The sequence below is a fragment of the Trichomycterus rosablanca genome, chromosome 22 (assembly GCF_030014385.1).
Source record: "Trichomycterus rosablanca isolate fTriRos1 chromosome 22, fTriRos1.hap1, whole genome shotgun sequence".
Taxonomy (NCBI): domain Eukaryota; kingdom Metazoa; phylum Chordata; class Actinopteri; order Siluriformes; family Trichomycteridae; genus Trichomycterus; species Trichomycterus rosablanca.
The window spans coordinates 13,515,828-13,532,266 of NC_086009.1; the positions used below are offsets into that span (position 1 = coordinate 13,515,828).

A 16,439-nucleotide genomic window follows, 5' to 3' on the forward strand; every position below is an offset into this window, starting at 1 on the left:
TACAATATTCAGTTTTTCATATGTACAATATTCAGTTGTTCATATGTGCAATAATAATAACGTAAGCATTTTAATTATTTAATTGTGTGTATATAACTTTTTAACTTTAACTTTAATTTTTTCTTCTTTTTTCTTTGTAGAGTGTTTATTATTTTTACATAAATGGGTGCTACTGTAAAAAAAAAACTGCAGTTTCTCTCTGGGATCAATAAAGTACTGTATTCTGATTCTGGTTTGTGTACCTTGTCCACCACTTACATTAGACAAAATGAACTTGTGCATATTCATAATGAATTCATTCATGTATTACATGTAGGAATCAATTATTAATCACTCATGAAATAAGACATAAATGAATGCTATTTCATGTACCTGCAGTGCAGGTAAACATTATGAATCCAGCCACATGGCTTAGTGTTTAACCAAAATGATTATTACTATTACTATGAATCCTCAGGAAAGTGAAGGGAGATTAGTTTATGCAAAAAACAAAACAAAAAAACTGTCTAATCTCTGTACTGTATATTGTCTCTACTACTTAATGATATGGCATTATGTAATGTATGCTAATATAATGTACTGTGTGTTAACAAGAACGACCTATTAACAAGTCATTATAAACATCAGTCTTCCACTTTATATACCAAATTGACATTAAAGCAGATGCAGTAAATGTAAAGGCAGTTGAAAATACCCAGAAATTGTACAAATGTTTATTATTTAGCGTTGAATATTTTACTCACTGCTGCCTGTCCCATATGAGAACATGACAGCGCCGGGTTTGTTTGGAACCATTGGAGGGTTACATGAACCACGTGACCGCGTGGCGGCGAGATCTCTATCTACGGCTCTGAGCTGGCCTAAAGGAGCTTCAGGTCCAACTCAGCCAAGCCGCCGCATCCAATCAGATTTCGAGCTTATTGACTTGAACGCATGCGCGGTATTTGTATTTTAATAACGCTTGAAGAGAAGCTGGTAAGTTGTTGAGTGGGTGTTGACAGACAGGCGCGGGGAATTTATAACACCTTGCCGTTTTAAACATGACTTAAGAGACTATTTAATTCGTAAAATAAAGGTACAGTTCGGTATGGGACGTTTAAAATGTCGTTACTGAGAAGTGTGTGTCGTGAGACGCTTCATAAGTGACTGTCATCGTCGTTTATACTGAGGAAAATGGTGGACGCAGATGCTGTAGAGTAGCTGCACGCTAACATGACGCTGTACTTTATTACTTAGTGATGCGTATGTTATTAAAAACTGCGGTTTTATAACTGCTGTACAACCAGGGATGCTAAATGTGTTTCTCTAAGTATAAAACAGTAATGCGCGTTCATTCCAAACCTGAGTGAAGCGAGTAACATAACAGCTAACGTGAATCACCTGCGTTGTTTTGAAATTACACGCTAGCATGTTTGCTAACATTATAAACAAACAGCATAACGTAGGTCACGGTGTTCCGCACAGACAAAGCACACTTTTGCACCTACATATATGACGAGGTAGCACTTGGACTGATAGGGGTGTGAAAACACAATTAACATCCTAACATCTTTGCCCTACATTAACATTCTATCTAAATAAAATGTTTGTATGTTGCTGTTTTTAACTGTTGGACTGTCCTAATATCAAATTAGCACGTGTGAGGTGTTATTTCAATAGTGCTGTAAAAACAAGACTTCACTTCTAAATTATACATCATCCATGACATTATTAGTTTATGAAATTGCTTAAAAGTTTTAACATCAGTGCAAAACACAATATGTGAAGTTTACATAGAATCAGTAAAGTTAAGGGAAAGTGCAATTCATTAATGTACGGACGGCACGGTGGCTAAGTGGGTAGCACTGTCACCTCACAGCAAGAAGGTCCTGGGTTCGATCACCAGGTGGGGTGGCCTGGGTCCTTTCTGTGTGGAGTTTGCATGTTCTCCCCGTGTCCACGTGGGTTTCCTCCGGGTGCTCCGGTTTCCTCCCACAGTCCAAAGACATGCAAGTGAGGTGAATTGAAGATACTAAATTGTCCATGACTGTGTTTGATATAACCTTGTGAACTGAGTATCTACTGTTCCTGTCATGAATGTAACCAAAGTGTAAAATATGATGTTAAAGTCCTAATAAACAAACAAAAATCTTCAGCTGATTCCCCTGGTAACATGGTGTCTGGTTAAGTTGCAGCATTTTAGCCAATCCTGGTGTGGTTGGGTTTTAGGTGGACAAAATTTAAAATCAAAGCCTGTAGCTATTGATTACTGTATGGAACTCGATCATCATAGAGACAATATACTGCCAAAAGTATTCGCTCGTCTGCCTTCACACACATATGAACTTGAGTGACTACCATTCTTAATCCACGGGGTTTAATATGATGTCAGCCCACCCTTTGTAGCTATAACAGCTTCAACTCTTCTGGTAAGGCTTTCCACAAGGTTTAGGAGTGTGTTTATGGGAATTTTTGACCATTCTTCCAGAAGCGCATTTGCGAGGTCAGACACTGATGTTGGACGAGAAGGCCTGGCTCGCAGTCTCCGCTCTAATTCATCCCAAAGGTGTTCTATCGGGTTGAGGTCAGGACTCTGTGCAGGCCGGTCAAGTTCTTTCACACCAAACTCGCTCATCCATGTCTTTATGGAGCTTGCTTTGTGCACTGGTGCGCAGTCATGTTGGAACAGGAAGGGGCCATCCCCAAACTGTTCCCACAAAGTTGGGAGCAAGAAATTGTCCAAAATCTCTTGGGATGCTGAAGCATTAAGAGTTCCTTTCACTGGAACTAAGGGGCCGAGCCCAACTCCTGAGAAACAACCCCACACCATAATCCCCCCTCCACCAAACTTTACACTCGGCACAATGCAGCCAGACAAGTACCGTTCTCCTGGTAACCACCAAACCCAGACTCGTCCATCGGATTGCCAGACGGAGAAGCGTGATTCGTCACCCCAGAGAACACGTCTCCACTGCTCTAGAGTCCAGTGGTGGCGTGCTTTACACAACTGTTATAATACCACTGACAGTTGTTGAATATTTAGTAGCGAGGAAATTTCATGACTGGACTTGTTGCACAGGTGGCATCCTATCACGGTACCACGCTGGAATTCACTGAGCTCCTGAGAGTGACCCATTCTTTCACAAATGTTTGTAGAAGCAGTCTGCATGCCTAGGTGCTTGGTTTTATACACCTGTGGCCATGGAAGTGATTGGAACACCTGAATTCAATTATTTGGATGGGTGAGTGAATACTTTTGGCAATAAAGTGTATATATACAACATGGTTACTGCAGTCATGGATGTATATCTAAAACTGTATGTAAAACCTAAGTTAAATACTGAGTGCTTCACTGTATGCTGGTCATGTACGCCAGTTGTTCACGCCATATGTAAACGGCACAAGAGGCAGTGAATGCTGCATTTGCCACCTTAAGAAGTTGTCATACTGTTAACACAATTAGAAATGTCATATCAAGCTTTATAATTTTGACAATTAAAAATAATAGCTATGCCACAGTAAAAAAAAAACGCTACCCATGGCTATGAAACGAACAGAAACCGCAGTTGGCACACCCAGCTCGTTTGACTAGTATAACAGGAAAAGTACAGGGTTTTTTTCACTGACGTTTTTGTTTTCATTGAGAATGTAGTTGTGCTTTATTTAAACATGATTTTGTCCCTGTTTCCAAGGGCAGAGAAAGCTGCTCTGTTTACTATGTTGCTTGGTTTCTCATTAAATGAAGCATGTGGCCTTGTTGATGTAAAACTTAATGATGTGTTTAAATTAAATACGAGCAAATTTGCATTTCTAGATGTAACAGATGCTGAATCACTGACATTACTTTTAAATTATTTATCATTATTACTAATGCTATTATTGTTAATGTTTATTGTATTTTGATTTCATTTCAGAGATTAGAATGGATGTGGATAGGAGGGTTCAAGCATACTGTGGGCAGACCCTGACCCTCCCTTGATCCCAGCGGTGGGTGCTGATGAGCACTTCTCCCTCGCAATGACTATGCGAACCGCTGCAATCACAAATGGAAGAATCAAGCTGGACACAGACATTCGGGACCAAAGCAAAAGAGAAATTCTTACTAGCGTAAAAAGGGATAATTCTGACTTTTGTGTCAGAGTTCCCAGCATCCTGAGCAACATTCACAACAGCCCTGGAAAGCATTTTCACAACAAAGCAAAAACCTGCTCAAGCAGCCGGAACATAGTGGAGAGATCTGGCTTCTCTCCAGCTCTGAGGAAGGGACAGGAAGAGAATTGGGTGACCCTGGGGGCTCTTACAGTTCCACTGGCCAAGCAGATGGGTGCCGAAGGTTCCCCAGTCAAAAGCAAGTCACTGTTCGGACATACCTGTCACAACAACTTGGGCAAGATGGATCCAGTGGCGTCTAATGGAAGTAAGCAGCCTAGGAACGCTGGGCTAGGGACTGGAACGTCCATGGCAGGGGTGTCCTTACCTGAACACGGTCTTGATGGAAGTGTAGTGAAGGGCACTGGCCATGCTGCCAGCCAGACTAGTTGTATAAGACAGATTCTGCTGCTGCAGCTAGAACTGATAGAACAGCAGCAGCAACAACTGGATAACAAGAACAAGGAGATAGATGACCTCAAAGCTGAGAAGGAGATGGTACGCAGAAGCTTTTATTGTTTTGTATGCACACGTTTTCAATTTAATTAAGGTTTGGATCTAATTTAGTTGAGTTAACCTAAGGAATGATCATATAAAGTAACAATTTGGTATGTAATACACTGATCAGCCATAACATTAAAACCACCTCCTTGTTTCTACACTCACTGTTCATTTTATCAGCTCCACTTACCATATAGAAGCACTTTGTAGTTCTACAATTACTGACTGTAGTCCATCTGTTTCTCTGCATGCTTTGTTAGCCCCCTTTCATGCTGTTCTTCAATGGTCAGGACCACCACAGAGCAGGTATTATTTAGATGGTGGATCATTCTCAGCACTGCAGTGATACTGACATGGTGGAGGTGTGTTAGTGTGTGTTGTGCTGGTATGAGTGTCCACTCTATTAGACACTCCTACCTAGTTGGTCCACCTCGTAGATGTAAAGTCAGAGACGATCGCTCATCTATTGCTGCTGTTCGAGTTGGTCATCTTCTAGATCTTCATCAGTGGTCACAGGACGCTGCCCACGGGGCGCTGTTGGCTGGATGTTTTTGGTTGGTGGACTATTCTCAGTCCAGCAGTGACAGTGAGGTGTTTAAAAACTCCATCAGCACTGCTGTGTCTGATCCACTCATACCAGCACAACACACACTAACACACCACCACCATGTCAGTGTCACTGCAGTGCTAAGAATGATCCACCACCTAAATAATACCTGCTCTGTGGTGGTCCTGGGAGAGTCCTGACCATTGAAGAACAGCAAAAAAGGGGACTAACAAAGCATGCAGAGAAAGAGATGGACTACAGTCAGTAATTGTAGAACTACAAAGTGCTCCTATATGGTAAGTGGAGCTGATAAAATTGACATTTTGGTCATTTTTGCTTTTGTTGCAATTTTTAAGTTGGTGGCTCGAATCGAGCGCATGGAACGGCGGTTACAAACAATAAAGAAAGGCGACGCAGAGGTCCGACCCACTCCACGGCGAAAAAATTCTGTGGAGCCTGTCTCATCAGAAAGCACTGGGCAGTCTGAGGAACAAAGTCAGACCCCACAACAAACACATTTCGGAAGGGGTGGCAAGAACCTAAAAAGGTGCATTTCTAGAGTACATTTCTAGTAAATCCAAGAGCCTGTTATAGTCTAAACTCAAACTGTAATGACTTACCTGTTGTTGCACATGCAGAAGATTTCTTTTTCAAGATTCCCCCGTGGTGAAGTCCAGGCGTGGAGCTCCCAAAACGTCCCCACCAAAAGAAAACCAAGCTGTAAAGGAGGAGTTTCAGGAAAAGCGGGAACCTGAGGTCCGGTCACACAGTTTTTCCGTTGTCGAATCAGAGGAACTGCCTTACATGGGTACAACAGAGATGTATCTCTGCTGCTGGCACCAGCCGCCTTCTTCACCATGGCAAACTCCATCTCCAGTAGAGCAGGACGTGGTCACTGGTGAGTTCAGTCACTCCTGCTAGCACTGTATCACCTTGTTTAATGATCTCAAATGACACATGGATCAATAATTTATTATCTTCGGAACACAACTAATTGAGACTGTAGGGTACCCGTCTAGGACGGTGACGCTGCTGAGATGTTAACCCTGGAACCCTGGTCAGTAGGAAAAAGCCTACTATTTATATAAGCTGTTAGACATGTTTTTCCCTAATATACAACCCCTGGCAAAAATTATGGAATCACCACTCTTGGAAGATGTTCTGTCAATTGTTTAATTTTGTAGAAAAAAAAAAAAATCACAGACATGCCACAAAACTATCATTTTTCAAAATGTCAACCTTCTGGCATTAAGAAACAATAAAAAAAAGAAACAAATATAATAGTTGTGGTCAATCACAATTGCTTTTTTTAGATCAAGTAGAGGAAAAAAATATGGAATCACTCAAATCTGAGGAAAAAATTATGGAATCACTCTGTAATTTGCAGTTTAAAAACAAAACATCTGCAGCAGATTAGATTTGCTAATTATTCTTCAGTTTAAAAAGAGTGCTCACACCTCGGAGAGCTGTTGCACAAAGCAGATTGTCATGAATCATGGTTCCAACACAAGATATGTCAGTTGAAACAAATGAGAGGATTATAAAACTCCTTCAAGAAGATAAATCATTGTGGAATGTCGCAAAAGATGTTGGTTGTTCCCAGTAAGCTGTGTTTAAAATCTGGACCAAGTACAAACAAAATGGGAAGGTTGTAAAAGGGAAGCATACTGGTAGACCAAGTAAGACATCAAAGCATCAAGATAGAAAACTTCTTGAAAACAGAAAATGCACAACAAAACAAATGAGAAACAAGTGGCCGGAAAGTGGAGTCAATGTCTGTGACTGAACTGTAAGAAATCACCTAAAATAAATGGGATTTACATACAGAAAAGCCAAACAAAAGCCATCATTAACACCTAAAAAGAAAAGAACAAGGTTAAAGTAGGCTAAAGAAAAGCAATCGTGGACTGTGGGTGACTGGATAAAAGTGATCTTCAGTGATGAATCGCGAATCTGCATTGGGCAAGGTGATGATGCTGGAACTTTTGTTTGGTGTCTGTCCAATGAAATTTATGAAGATAACTGCCTAAAGAAAACATGTTAATTTCCACAGTTGTTGATGATATGGGCCTGCATGTCGGGTAAAGGCACAGGGGAGATGGTCTTCAATAAATGCCAAAGTCCACATTGAAATTTTGGACGCTTTTCTTATTCCATCAGTTGAAAGGATGTTTGGTGATGATGACTTCATTTTTCAAGATGATAATGCATCTTGCCATAGGGCAAAGGACGTGAAAACTTTCCTTCAAGAAAACATATAATGTCAATGGCATGGCCTGCAAATAGTCCGGATCTCAATCCATTTGAAAATCTCTGGTGGAAATTGAAGAAAATGGTCAATGACAAGGTTCCAACCTGCAAAGCTGATCTGGCAACAGCAAGAGACAGTTGAAGGCAGATTGATGAAGAATACTGTTTGTCATTAGTTAACTCCATGCCTCAGAGAGTTTAAACCATTATAAAAGCCAGAGGTGGTGCAACAAAGTAATAATGGTGCAGTGTTTTCTAATGATTCCATAATTTTTTCCTCAGATTTGAGTGATTCCATATTTTTTTCCTCTACTTGGTCTAAAAAAAAGCAATTGTGACTGACCACAACTATTATATTTGTTTCTTTTTTTATTGTTTCTTAATGCCAGAGGGTTGACAGTTTGAGAAATGATAGTTTTGTGGCATGTCTGTGATTTATTTTTTTTCTACAAAATTAAACAATTGAAAGAACATCTTCCAAGAGTGGTGATTCCATAATTTTTGCCAGGGGTTGTAGCATTGACTTTAATGTTTGGGCATGTGCATGCATTTCAGTTTCACAAAGGCACTTTTTTTTTTTAATTATCTATTTTTTCACAATTTTTTTATCCCCATTCTAATCGTGTCCAATTACCCTGATTGCGTCCTCTATACTGATTCGACCTTTTTGCCGCTGACTGAGGACACCACTCAACTGACTTGCGCCCCCTCCGGCACGCAGTCAGTACAGCCTGCATTTTTCACCTGCACGAGCCGAGTTCATACACCGAGAGACACTGCGCACGGAGGGTCACACCCCCCTCAATGTTATTCCTCAGCCCTGTGCAGGCGCCGTCAGTCAACCAGCAGGGGCCGCAGTCGTACCAGTTATGAGGACCTATGCTCCGACTCTACCCCTAACACTGAACAACAGCCAAACGTTGTTCATACTGCCGCCTAACCCAGTCGATACGATGTATCTAGAAACCCAACTCTGGTGCGCTAGCGTACTTTACCGCTGCGCCGCCTGAGCGGCTCACAAAAGCACTTTTTACACAGTCCCCCTTATTTCAGGGCACTGTAATGTGATATAGCAATCATAGGTACGTTGCGTCCAATGACTTCTCGAAGTCTGTGATTCATAGACATTATCAGGTGCTGAGCATCATCACTGGTGGTCCTTTACCAAGTCTCTAAAGCGGCACAGTGACTCAGTGGGTAGCACTGTCGCCTCACAGCAAGAAGGTCCTGGGTTCGATTCCCAGGTGGAGCAATCCGGGTCCTTTCTGTGTGAGGTTTGGATGATCTCCACGTGTCTGTACTGTGGGAGGAAACCAGAGCTCCCGGAGGAAACCCATGCCAAGACATGCATGTGAGGTGAATTGGAGATACTAAATTGTCCACAACTGTGTTTGACATTAAACTTGAACTGATTAATCTTGTGTAACCAGTAATTACCTGTCCTGTCATGAATGTGGCCAAAGTGTGTAAAACATGATGTTAATAAATAAATAAATAAATACATTTACGTCAGAAAGGGCTGGATGTGGCCCGCTGGCCATGGCCCACTGGCCGTACAATGCCCAGGTGTACACTACATAAACAGAGTTGGGGACACCCCTTTTTAATTTTTTAATTCATGTGTTTTGGCCACAACAACTGCTGACATGTAATGAATCAGTTAGATAAATATTTTTTTGCTTTCAACATTACAGCAACAGTTTGGGGAAGGCCCTGTCCCGTTTTAGCATAACTCTGCCCCTGTGCATAAAAGCAAGGTCTATAGAGACATAAAGAGGCTTGCAGCCCCACTAAACAGCTTTAGAATAAATTGGAACATGAATTATGGCTTTCTAGGCCAGCGTCAGTGCCCAGCCATACAAATGCCCTTTTGACTGAATGATGGGCACAAATTCCCACAGACATACTTCGTAGTCTTGCGAGAATCCTTCTCAGTCAAATGGCTGAACACATCACAAAGATTAATGTTTTTATACCATTTGTTTTTGAAATGGCACATTTAACAAGCTTATGCTCAGGTGTCTTTATGGTGGTATACAGTGCCGCCCAGTGGTTAATAATGTACATTGAGGCAATACAGTAGATATTAAACTTCTTTGCAAAACATTACTTGGGCTTTTTTCAGGGCATGTGGAAGTGTATCCATCCATCCAAGATGTCCTTTAGATGTCAGTATTATAGTTATGTCATTATGTTTTTTTTTTATATTTATTGTATGTATGTATTAACGTTGTGTCAAATGTTGCTGGCTGTCTCTGATTTGTCCAACAAACAAATATTTAAAGTTGATTCTTCCTTGTTTTAGTTCCTTCCTGGCGAGAGAGCAGTGTGGAACCACTGAAAGACAAAAAACCTACAGACATCCTTGAAGTGAGCAATTCAATTATGTAATAAAAAAACCCAGAATTTTAATGTCTAGACACTTATAAATATCATTATGGAAAGATTACTTTCGTGATCTGTATAGGCAACACGTTTTACCATACGTGATTGGCTGCGCCTGATGGGGGAGGTGGTCGAATGGGTTGCTCGTTGCTGCTGCAACTGCGGCCTCTGCTGGGCCCTGCAAGACAGTTGGGAAATATCGCAGATTGTACGTAGTGCATGACTGTATGTGATACTGCTCCCTGTCTTACTCTGTCTCTCGCAGGTGAAAAGAAGCAGCCATGGGGGCGTGTGATATTCTTTGGCATCCAAATAACAGGGATTAGTCAGGGAATTCAGTACGACTACATTGGAAAGGAAAAAAAGACAAATTTATCTCAAATTTACATTTAAATCCCAATCCCAAAAATCCCAATAATCAGACGTAAACTCGTTGTAGCAATAACACTTAAACACATGAAGTCTCCCTTTTCTTTATTTACTGTAAGGCTGTAGCTGATTGTAACTAATAAAGAAAACTAAATTGTAAAGCTACTCCATTTTTTATCCAGTGTCTGGATGATGCTGTGTTCATGAAGAGACACTCAAAACTGGAGCTGGATGAAAAAAGACGTAAAAGGTAAATGATTCCCTTGCAGCTCCTTTTAACTGTAATTAATATACACCATCAGCCATAACACACATTATCCATTTGATCAGCTCCACTTACCATATAGAAGCACTTTGTAGTTCTACAATTACTGACTGTAATCCATCTGTTTCTCTGCATGCTTTGTTAGCTCACTTTCATGCTGTTCTTCAATGCTCAGGACCACCACAGAGCAGGTATTATTTAGGTGGTGGATCATTCTCAGCACTGCAGTGACACTGACATGGTGGTGGTGTGTTAGTGTGTGTCGTGCTGGTATGAGTGGATCAGACACAGCAGCGCTGCTGGAGTTTTTAAACACCTCACTTTCACTGCTGGACTGAGAATAGTCCACCAACCAAAAATATCCAGCCAACAGCGCCCCGTGGGCAGCGTCCTGTGACCACTGATGAAGGTCTAGAAGATGACCATCTCAAACAGCAGCAATAGATGAGCGATCGTCTCTGACTTTACATCTACAAGGTGGACCAACTAGTAAACTCCAGCAGTGCTGCTGTGTCTGATCCACTCATACCAGCACAACACACACTAACACACCACCACCATGTCAGTGTCACTGCAGTGCTGAGAATGATCCACTACCTAAATAATACCTGCTCTGTAGTGGTCCTGTGGGGTTCTGATCATTGAAGAACAGGGTGAAAGCAGGCTAACAAAGCATGTGTTCCAAACTACAAAGTGCTTCTATATGGTAAGTGGAGCTGATAAAATGGACAATGTGTGTAGAAACAAGGAGGTGGTTTTAATGTTATGGCTGATCAGAGTATACACATACATTGTATTTGAGAAGTGTTCAGACCCTTTGACTTTTTTGCCCTTTTTGGCGACTTGCCTCTTGCCTCTTTATTCATCAATCTATTCACCCATAGACAGTGACAAGGCTTTTGAAAATTCATTGTATATCAATAACTAACATTTATTATTAAGACCCTTTTAAAACCTTTTTTGTAGCAATTACCGCTGTAAAAGGATGTCTCTACAAGCTCTACAAGCACATCTGAATTTAGGCAGTTTATCCCACTGTTAATGGCAGATCCCCTCAAGCTGCATTCGATGACAAGCCTATGTGAACTGCCATCTTTCGGTCTCCACAGGTCTTTGACTAGTGGCTGTATGCTTGATTTATCTATGTTTTGCAAAAACAAATCTGCTGAGTCCACCCTTGCTGGAGCACCTTCAGATCATCAGTGATCCTCCACCAAATGTCACTGTGTGTGAGACACTGTGGTGTGTAGACCAAATCCCCCATTTGCTTCGAAAACAGCCCTGACCCTTCGAGGCATGGACTCCACTAGACCCCTGAAGGTGTGCTGTGGTATCTGACACCAAGATGTTAGCAGCAGATCCTTTAACTCCTGTAAATTGTGAGGTGGGGACTCCATGGATTGGACTTGTTTGTCCAGCACATCCCACAGATGCTCGATTGGATTGAGATCTGGGGAATTTGGAGGCCAAGTCAACACCTCAAACTCGTTGTTGTGCTCCTCAAACCATTCCTGAAGCATTTTTGCTTTGTGGCAGGGCGCATCATCATGCTGAGAGTCTCCACAGGTCTTTGACTAGTGGCTGTATGCTTGATTTATCTATGTTTTACAAAAACAGCTGAGTCCACCCTTGCTGGAGCACCTTCAGATCATCAGTGATCCTCCACCAAATGTCACTGTGTGTGAGACACTGTGGCGTGTAGACCAGGTCTCTGTTTTACCACTAGACGATCATTAATTAATCAAGCTGAGAACTGGACTCATCAGAGATGATTTTACTTCAGTCCTTGCACATTTTCTTTGCAAACCTTAGCCTGGCTCCTCTTTGCTTCTCAGTTATTGAAGGATTGTTTCTTTCTGTTGCCCTGCCCATAGGAGCCCGTTTAGAAGTATCCTCATTGTGCGTTTTAGTTGAGTAATATTTGAATCAGTTGGCTGTCATCTTGGTCAGTTAAGGGCTGTGTTTGTCCTCTGCTGTTCTGTAGCTTTGTTGTGTTTTTTTTGTCTGCTGTCTTTGGATAAAAATGGCCTTGTGCTCACTGTATCTATCTGCCAGTAAAAGGAGGAGATGCAAAAGGACAGTGATGTCCAGTAGTGTTTTTCCTTGTTACATAAGATTTGTTTCAGGTTTCACGTTTACTCAGTACTTCATTTAGCACAAGGGGTTTGCCTGTGTAAGAATTCAACAGACTTTTGAATGGAATACCTGTAGAGATACTGATCTAATAAAAATATAGAGTGGTCTCCTAATTATGAGTATATAGATAGAAAGATAGACAGATCAATAATCAATCCACCTTTCTCTTTTCAGATGGGATATTCAGCGCATACGGGAGCAGCGGATGTTTCAGCGCCTTCAGCAGAGGATGTACAAGCGGAATTTGATTCAGGAGAGTGAGCGTGAGCTGTTGTCCTTTTACCCAGAAGCAGAGGATGGTATGTAGATTGGGCTACAATTACATCATTAACACCATGTTTGTATTTGTGACTAAATGTTTATTCTATTTAAAATTTTGTACACTGACGCCAGGTTGGTCTTAGACAATTGTCCAGTTTTATAGCAAACCTGTTCACCTAAAAACTTGAGTGGAGACAGTGGATGATAACATACACCGATCTGGCATAACATTATGACCACCTTCCTAATATTTTATTGGTCCCCCATTTGCTTCGAAAACAGCCCTGACCCTTCGAGGCATGGACTCCACTAGACCCCTGAAGGTGTGCTGTGGTATCTGACACCAAGATGTTAGCAGCAGATCCTTTAACTCCTGTAAGTTGTGAGGTGGGGCCTCCATGGATTGGACTTGTTTGTCCAGCACATCCCACAGATGCTCGATTGGATTGAGATCTGGGGAATTTGGAGGCCAAGTCAACACCTCAAACTCATTGTTGTGCTCCTCAAACCATTCCTGAAGCATTTTTGCGTTGTGGCAGGGCGCTTTATCCTGCTGAAAGAGGCCACAGCCATCAGGGAATACCGTTTCCATGAAAGGGTGTACATGGTCTGCAACAATGCTTAGGTAGGTGGTACGTGTCAAAGTAACATCCACATGGATGGTAGGACCCAAGGTTTCCCAGCAGAACATTGCTCAAAGCATCACACTGCCTCCGCCGGCTTGCCTTCTTCCCATAGTGCATCCTGGTGCCATGTGTTCCCCAGGTAAGCCACGCACACGCACCCGGCCATCCACGTGATGTAAAAGAAAACGTGATTCATCAGACCAGGCCACCTTCTTCCACTGCTCCGTGGTCCAGTTCCCATGCTCAGTGCCCAGGTGGACAGGGGTCAGCATGGGCACCCTGAGTGGTCTGCAGCTATGCAGCCTCATACGCAACAAACTGCGATGCACTGTGTATTCTGACACCTTTCTATCAGTGAGCCTTGGTCGCCTTGTTGTCGGTTAACCACTGTTCCTTCCTTGGACCACTTTTGATAGATACTGACTTGTGCTTGATGTTCAGGTTGTTAAAATAGAACGATAACTTTCAATTCATTATCGTATCCGATTATAAGCTTTATCTCTGTCTGTGTTAATCAATCTTGTTTCTGTGTCCCTCCAGTGGAATCGATAATGATCACACCCTTCCTGCCAGTGGTGGCGTTTGGCAGGCCTCTTCCTAACCTTAAACAACAGTAAGTTTTATAAAGCCGTGTTTAACTGTCTGTGTTTAACTGTGTTCATCTAGTGCTAATGGGTCAGCCTGGTGGCTCGGTGGGTAGCACTGTCACCTCACAGCAAGAATGTCCTGAGTTCAGTTCCCAGGTGGAGCGGTCCAGGTCCTTTGTGTGTGGAGTTTGCACGTTCTCCACGTGTCTGTGTGGGTTTCCTCCGGGTGCTCTGTTTTTTTTTGTCCACAACTGAATGTAACCAAAGTGAAAAACATGACGTTAAAATCCTAATACATGAATCTAATGCTAATCCTTTAGCCTTGTTTTTCAATGATGTGTTCTATTGGCCATTTTACCTATCTACACAAGTTCGTTTGTTGTCTTTGTATAGTCAGTACAGCCCTTAATGCACTAAAAGTGCATTTTTTTTCTATTGTATTTATGCATTTTCTCCCATTTTCTCAGTAGTCAATTTGTCTTCTGCTGTTAGGGGATTCCTGATTGCAGTCGAGGTGGGTTTATTGCTGATCACGCCCCCTCCGACCCACGTGCAGCCCTTTGTGGAACCCTTTTTGACCTATGCGCTCTGCACAGGCGCCTCTCTACCTGCCAATCAGGGTCCTTACACAGCGTTTGAAGACCCCATCCACATAGTCCGGTCATCCCGCCCTAGCAGAACCGTGAGAATAGTAGAATTATGCCTACTAGATAGCGCCCAGCTGACCAGTGGCAACACCGAGTTTCGAACCGAGTATATCAGAATCTTGGCGCTGGTGTGCTAGTGGAATATCCCGCTGCGCCACCTGAACTAAAAGTGCATTTTTTAACATTTATTTTTCCATTTATAGGAACTTTGAAGTACCATGGCTGGAGGAACGCAGCCAGAGCCGCCGAGAGGTGTCTAAAAAGAAAACACCCCATCGAACCTGCCGGAAGTGACTCAAAAGCAGTCTGGAAGAAGGAAGCGCCTGCATCTCCTTACAAAAAGGCTTAGGTTTAAACGCAACTGTCCTATGCTGTATGTGTGCTGTATGTTTTTGGCATTATCACACATCCAACATACACTGATTAGCCGTTTCTACACTCACTGTCCATTTTATTAGCTCCACCTTCCATATAGAAACACTTTGTAGTGCTACAATTACTGACTGTAGTCTGTCTATTTCTGGTCAGGACCACCACAGAGCAGGTATTATTTAGGTGGTGGATCATTCTCAGCACTGCAGTGACACTGACATGGTGGTGGTGTGTTAGTGTGTGTTGTGCTGGTGTCAGTGGATAAGACACAGCAATGCTGATGGAGTTTTAAAACACCTCACTGTCACTGCTGGACTGAGAATAGTCCACTAACCAAAAATATCCAGCCAACAGCGCCCCATGGGCAGCGTCCTGTGACCACTGATGAAAGTGACCAACTCAAACATCGCAGCAATAGATGAGATCGTCTCTGATTTTACATGTACAAGGTGGACCAACTAGGTAGGAGTGTCTAATAGAGTGGACAGTGAGTGGACACGGTATTTAAAAACTCCAACAGCGCTGCTGTCTGATCAACTCATACCAGCACAACACACACCACCATCATGTCAGTGTCACTGCAGTGCTGAGAATAATCCACCACCTGAATAATACCTGCTCCGTGGTGGTCCTGTGGGGGTCCTGACCATTGAAGAACAGGGTGAAAGTATGTAGAGAAACAGATGGACTACAGTCAGTAATTGTAGAACTACAAAGTGCTTCTATATGGTAAATGGAGCTGATAAAATGGACAGTGAGTGTAGAAACGAGGTGGTTTTAATGTTATGGCTGATCAGTGTATATTATGTAGGATACCATGATTGCACTTTTACTCCGTAAGTGGACCCTGCTGGGTATATTGTATGCTGGTCTAGTTGTCCTAAGTTCAGCGTTTTTGTTTGCACTGCAAAAGTTGAATTTCTATTTTCTTAATGCTTTTGCTTCATCCAATGCGAGAGCAGTTATGGACCAAAATCCTGTTTTGTTCATTTGTGGTTTAATAGAGAGACTGTAACATTTTTTATTTCTGCTTGTTTTGAAGAGGTTATGTTAATCTAAAAAAGTCTTGTAACATAGTGTTGTTCGTTCAAAGAATAAATGTTCATTATTCTAAATGCACCTTAAAGAATTATTTCACATATTAAAAGTTTAAATGGATTTGTTTGTGTCCTGTTTTTTTTATATCTGTTTTATTCAAGTTAATATTAAATAGAAAATCATCAGGTGGCACAGCGGTAAAACACACACTGTTCACCAGAGCTGAGATCTCGAATACATCGTATCGAATCTCGGCTCTGCCTTGCGGGCTGAGGCTGAGTGGCTACATGAACAACGATTGGCCTGTTCAGATAAGGGGCGGGACTA

At 42.1% G+C, this 16,439-nt stretch overlaps 1 protein-coding gene across 1 annotated transcript; it reads left to right on the forward strand.

The window, feature by feature from the left end:
• The first annotated feature begins 3,897 nt into the window (after positions 1-3,897).
• On the forward strand, positions 3,898-16,232 carry msl1a (MSL complex subunit 1a). The gene is made up of 8 exons (XM_063018685.1): positions 3,898-4,626; positions 5,533-5,723; positions 5,815-6,074; positions 9,732-9,796; positions 10,363-10,430; positions 12,756-12,880; positions 14,009-14,081; positions 14,906-16,232. The coding sequence occupies exons 1-8, from the start codon at positions 3,997-3,999 to the stop codon at positions 14,994-14,996; spliced, it is 1,503 nt and encodes a 500-aa protein (XP_062874755.1). The 5' UTR covers positions 3,898-3,996; the 3' UTR covers positions 14,997-16,232.
• The last annotated feature ends 207 nt before the right edge of the window (positions 16,233-16,439 follow it).

What these genes read in the sequence shown, in the direction of transcription:
- msl1a (XM_063018685.1), top strand. Translation starts at nt 3,997, where the DNA reads ATGACTATGCGAACCGCTGCAATCACAAATGGAAGAATCAAGCTGGAC. An exon ending in TTACCCAGAAGCAGAGGATG is followed by an intron (nt 12,881 to 14,008) that starts GTATGTAGATTG and finishes GTGTCCCTCCAG; the next exon opens with TGGAATCGATAATGATCACA. An exon ending in CTTCCTAACCTTAAACAACA is followed by an intron (nt 14,082 to 14,905) that starts GTAAGTTTTATA and finishes TTCCATTTATAG; the next exon opens with GAACTTTGAAGTACCATGGC.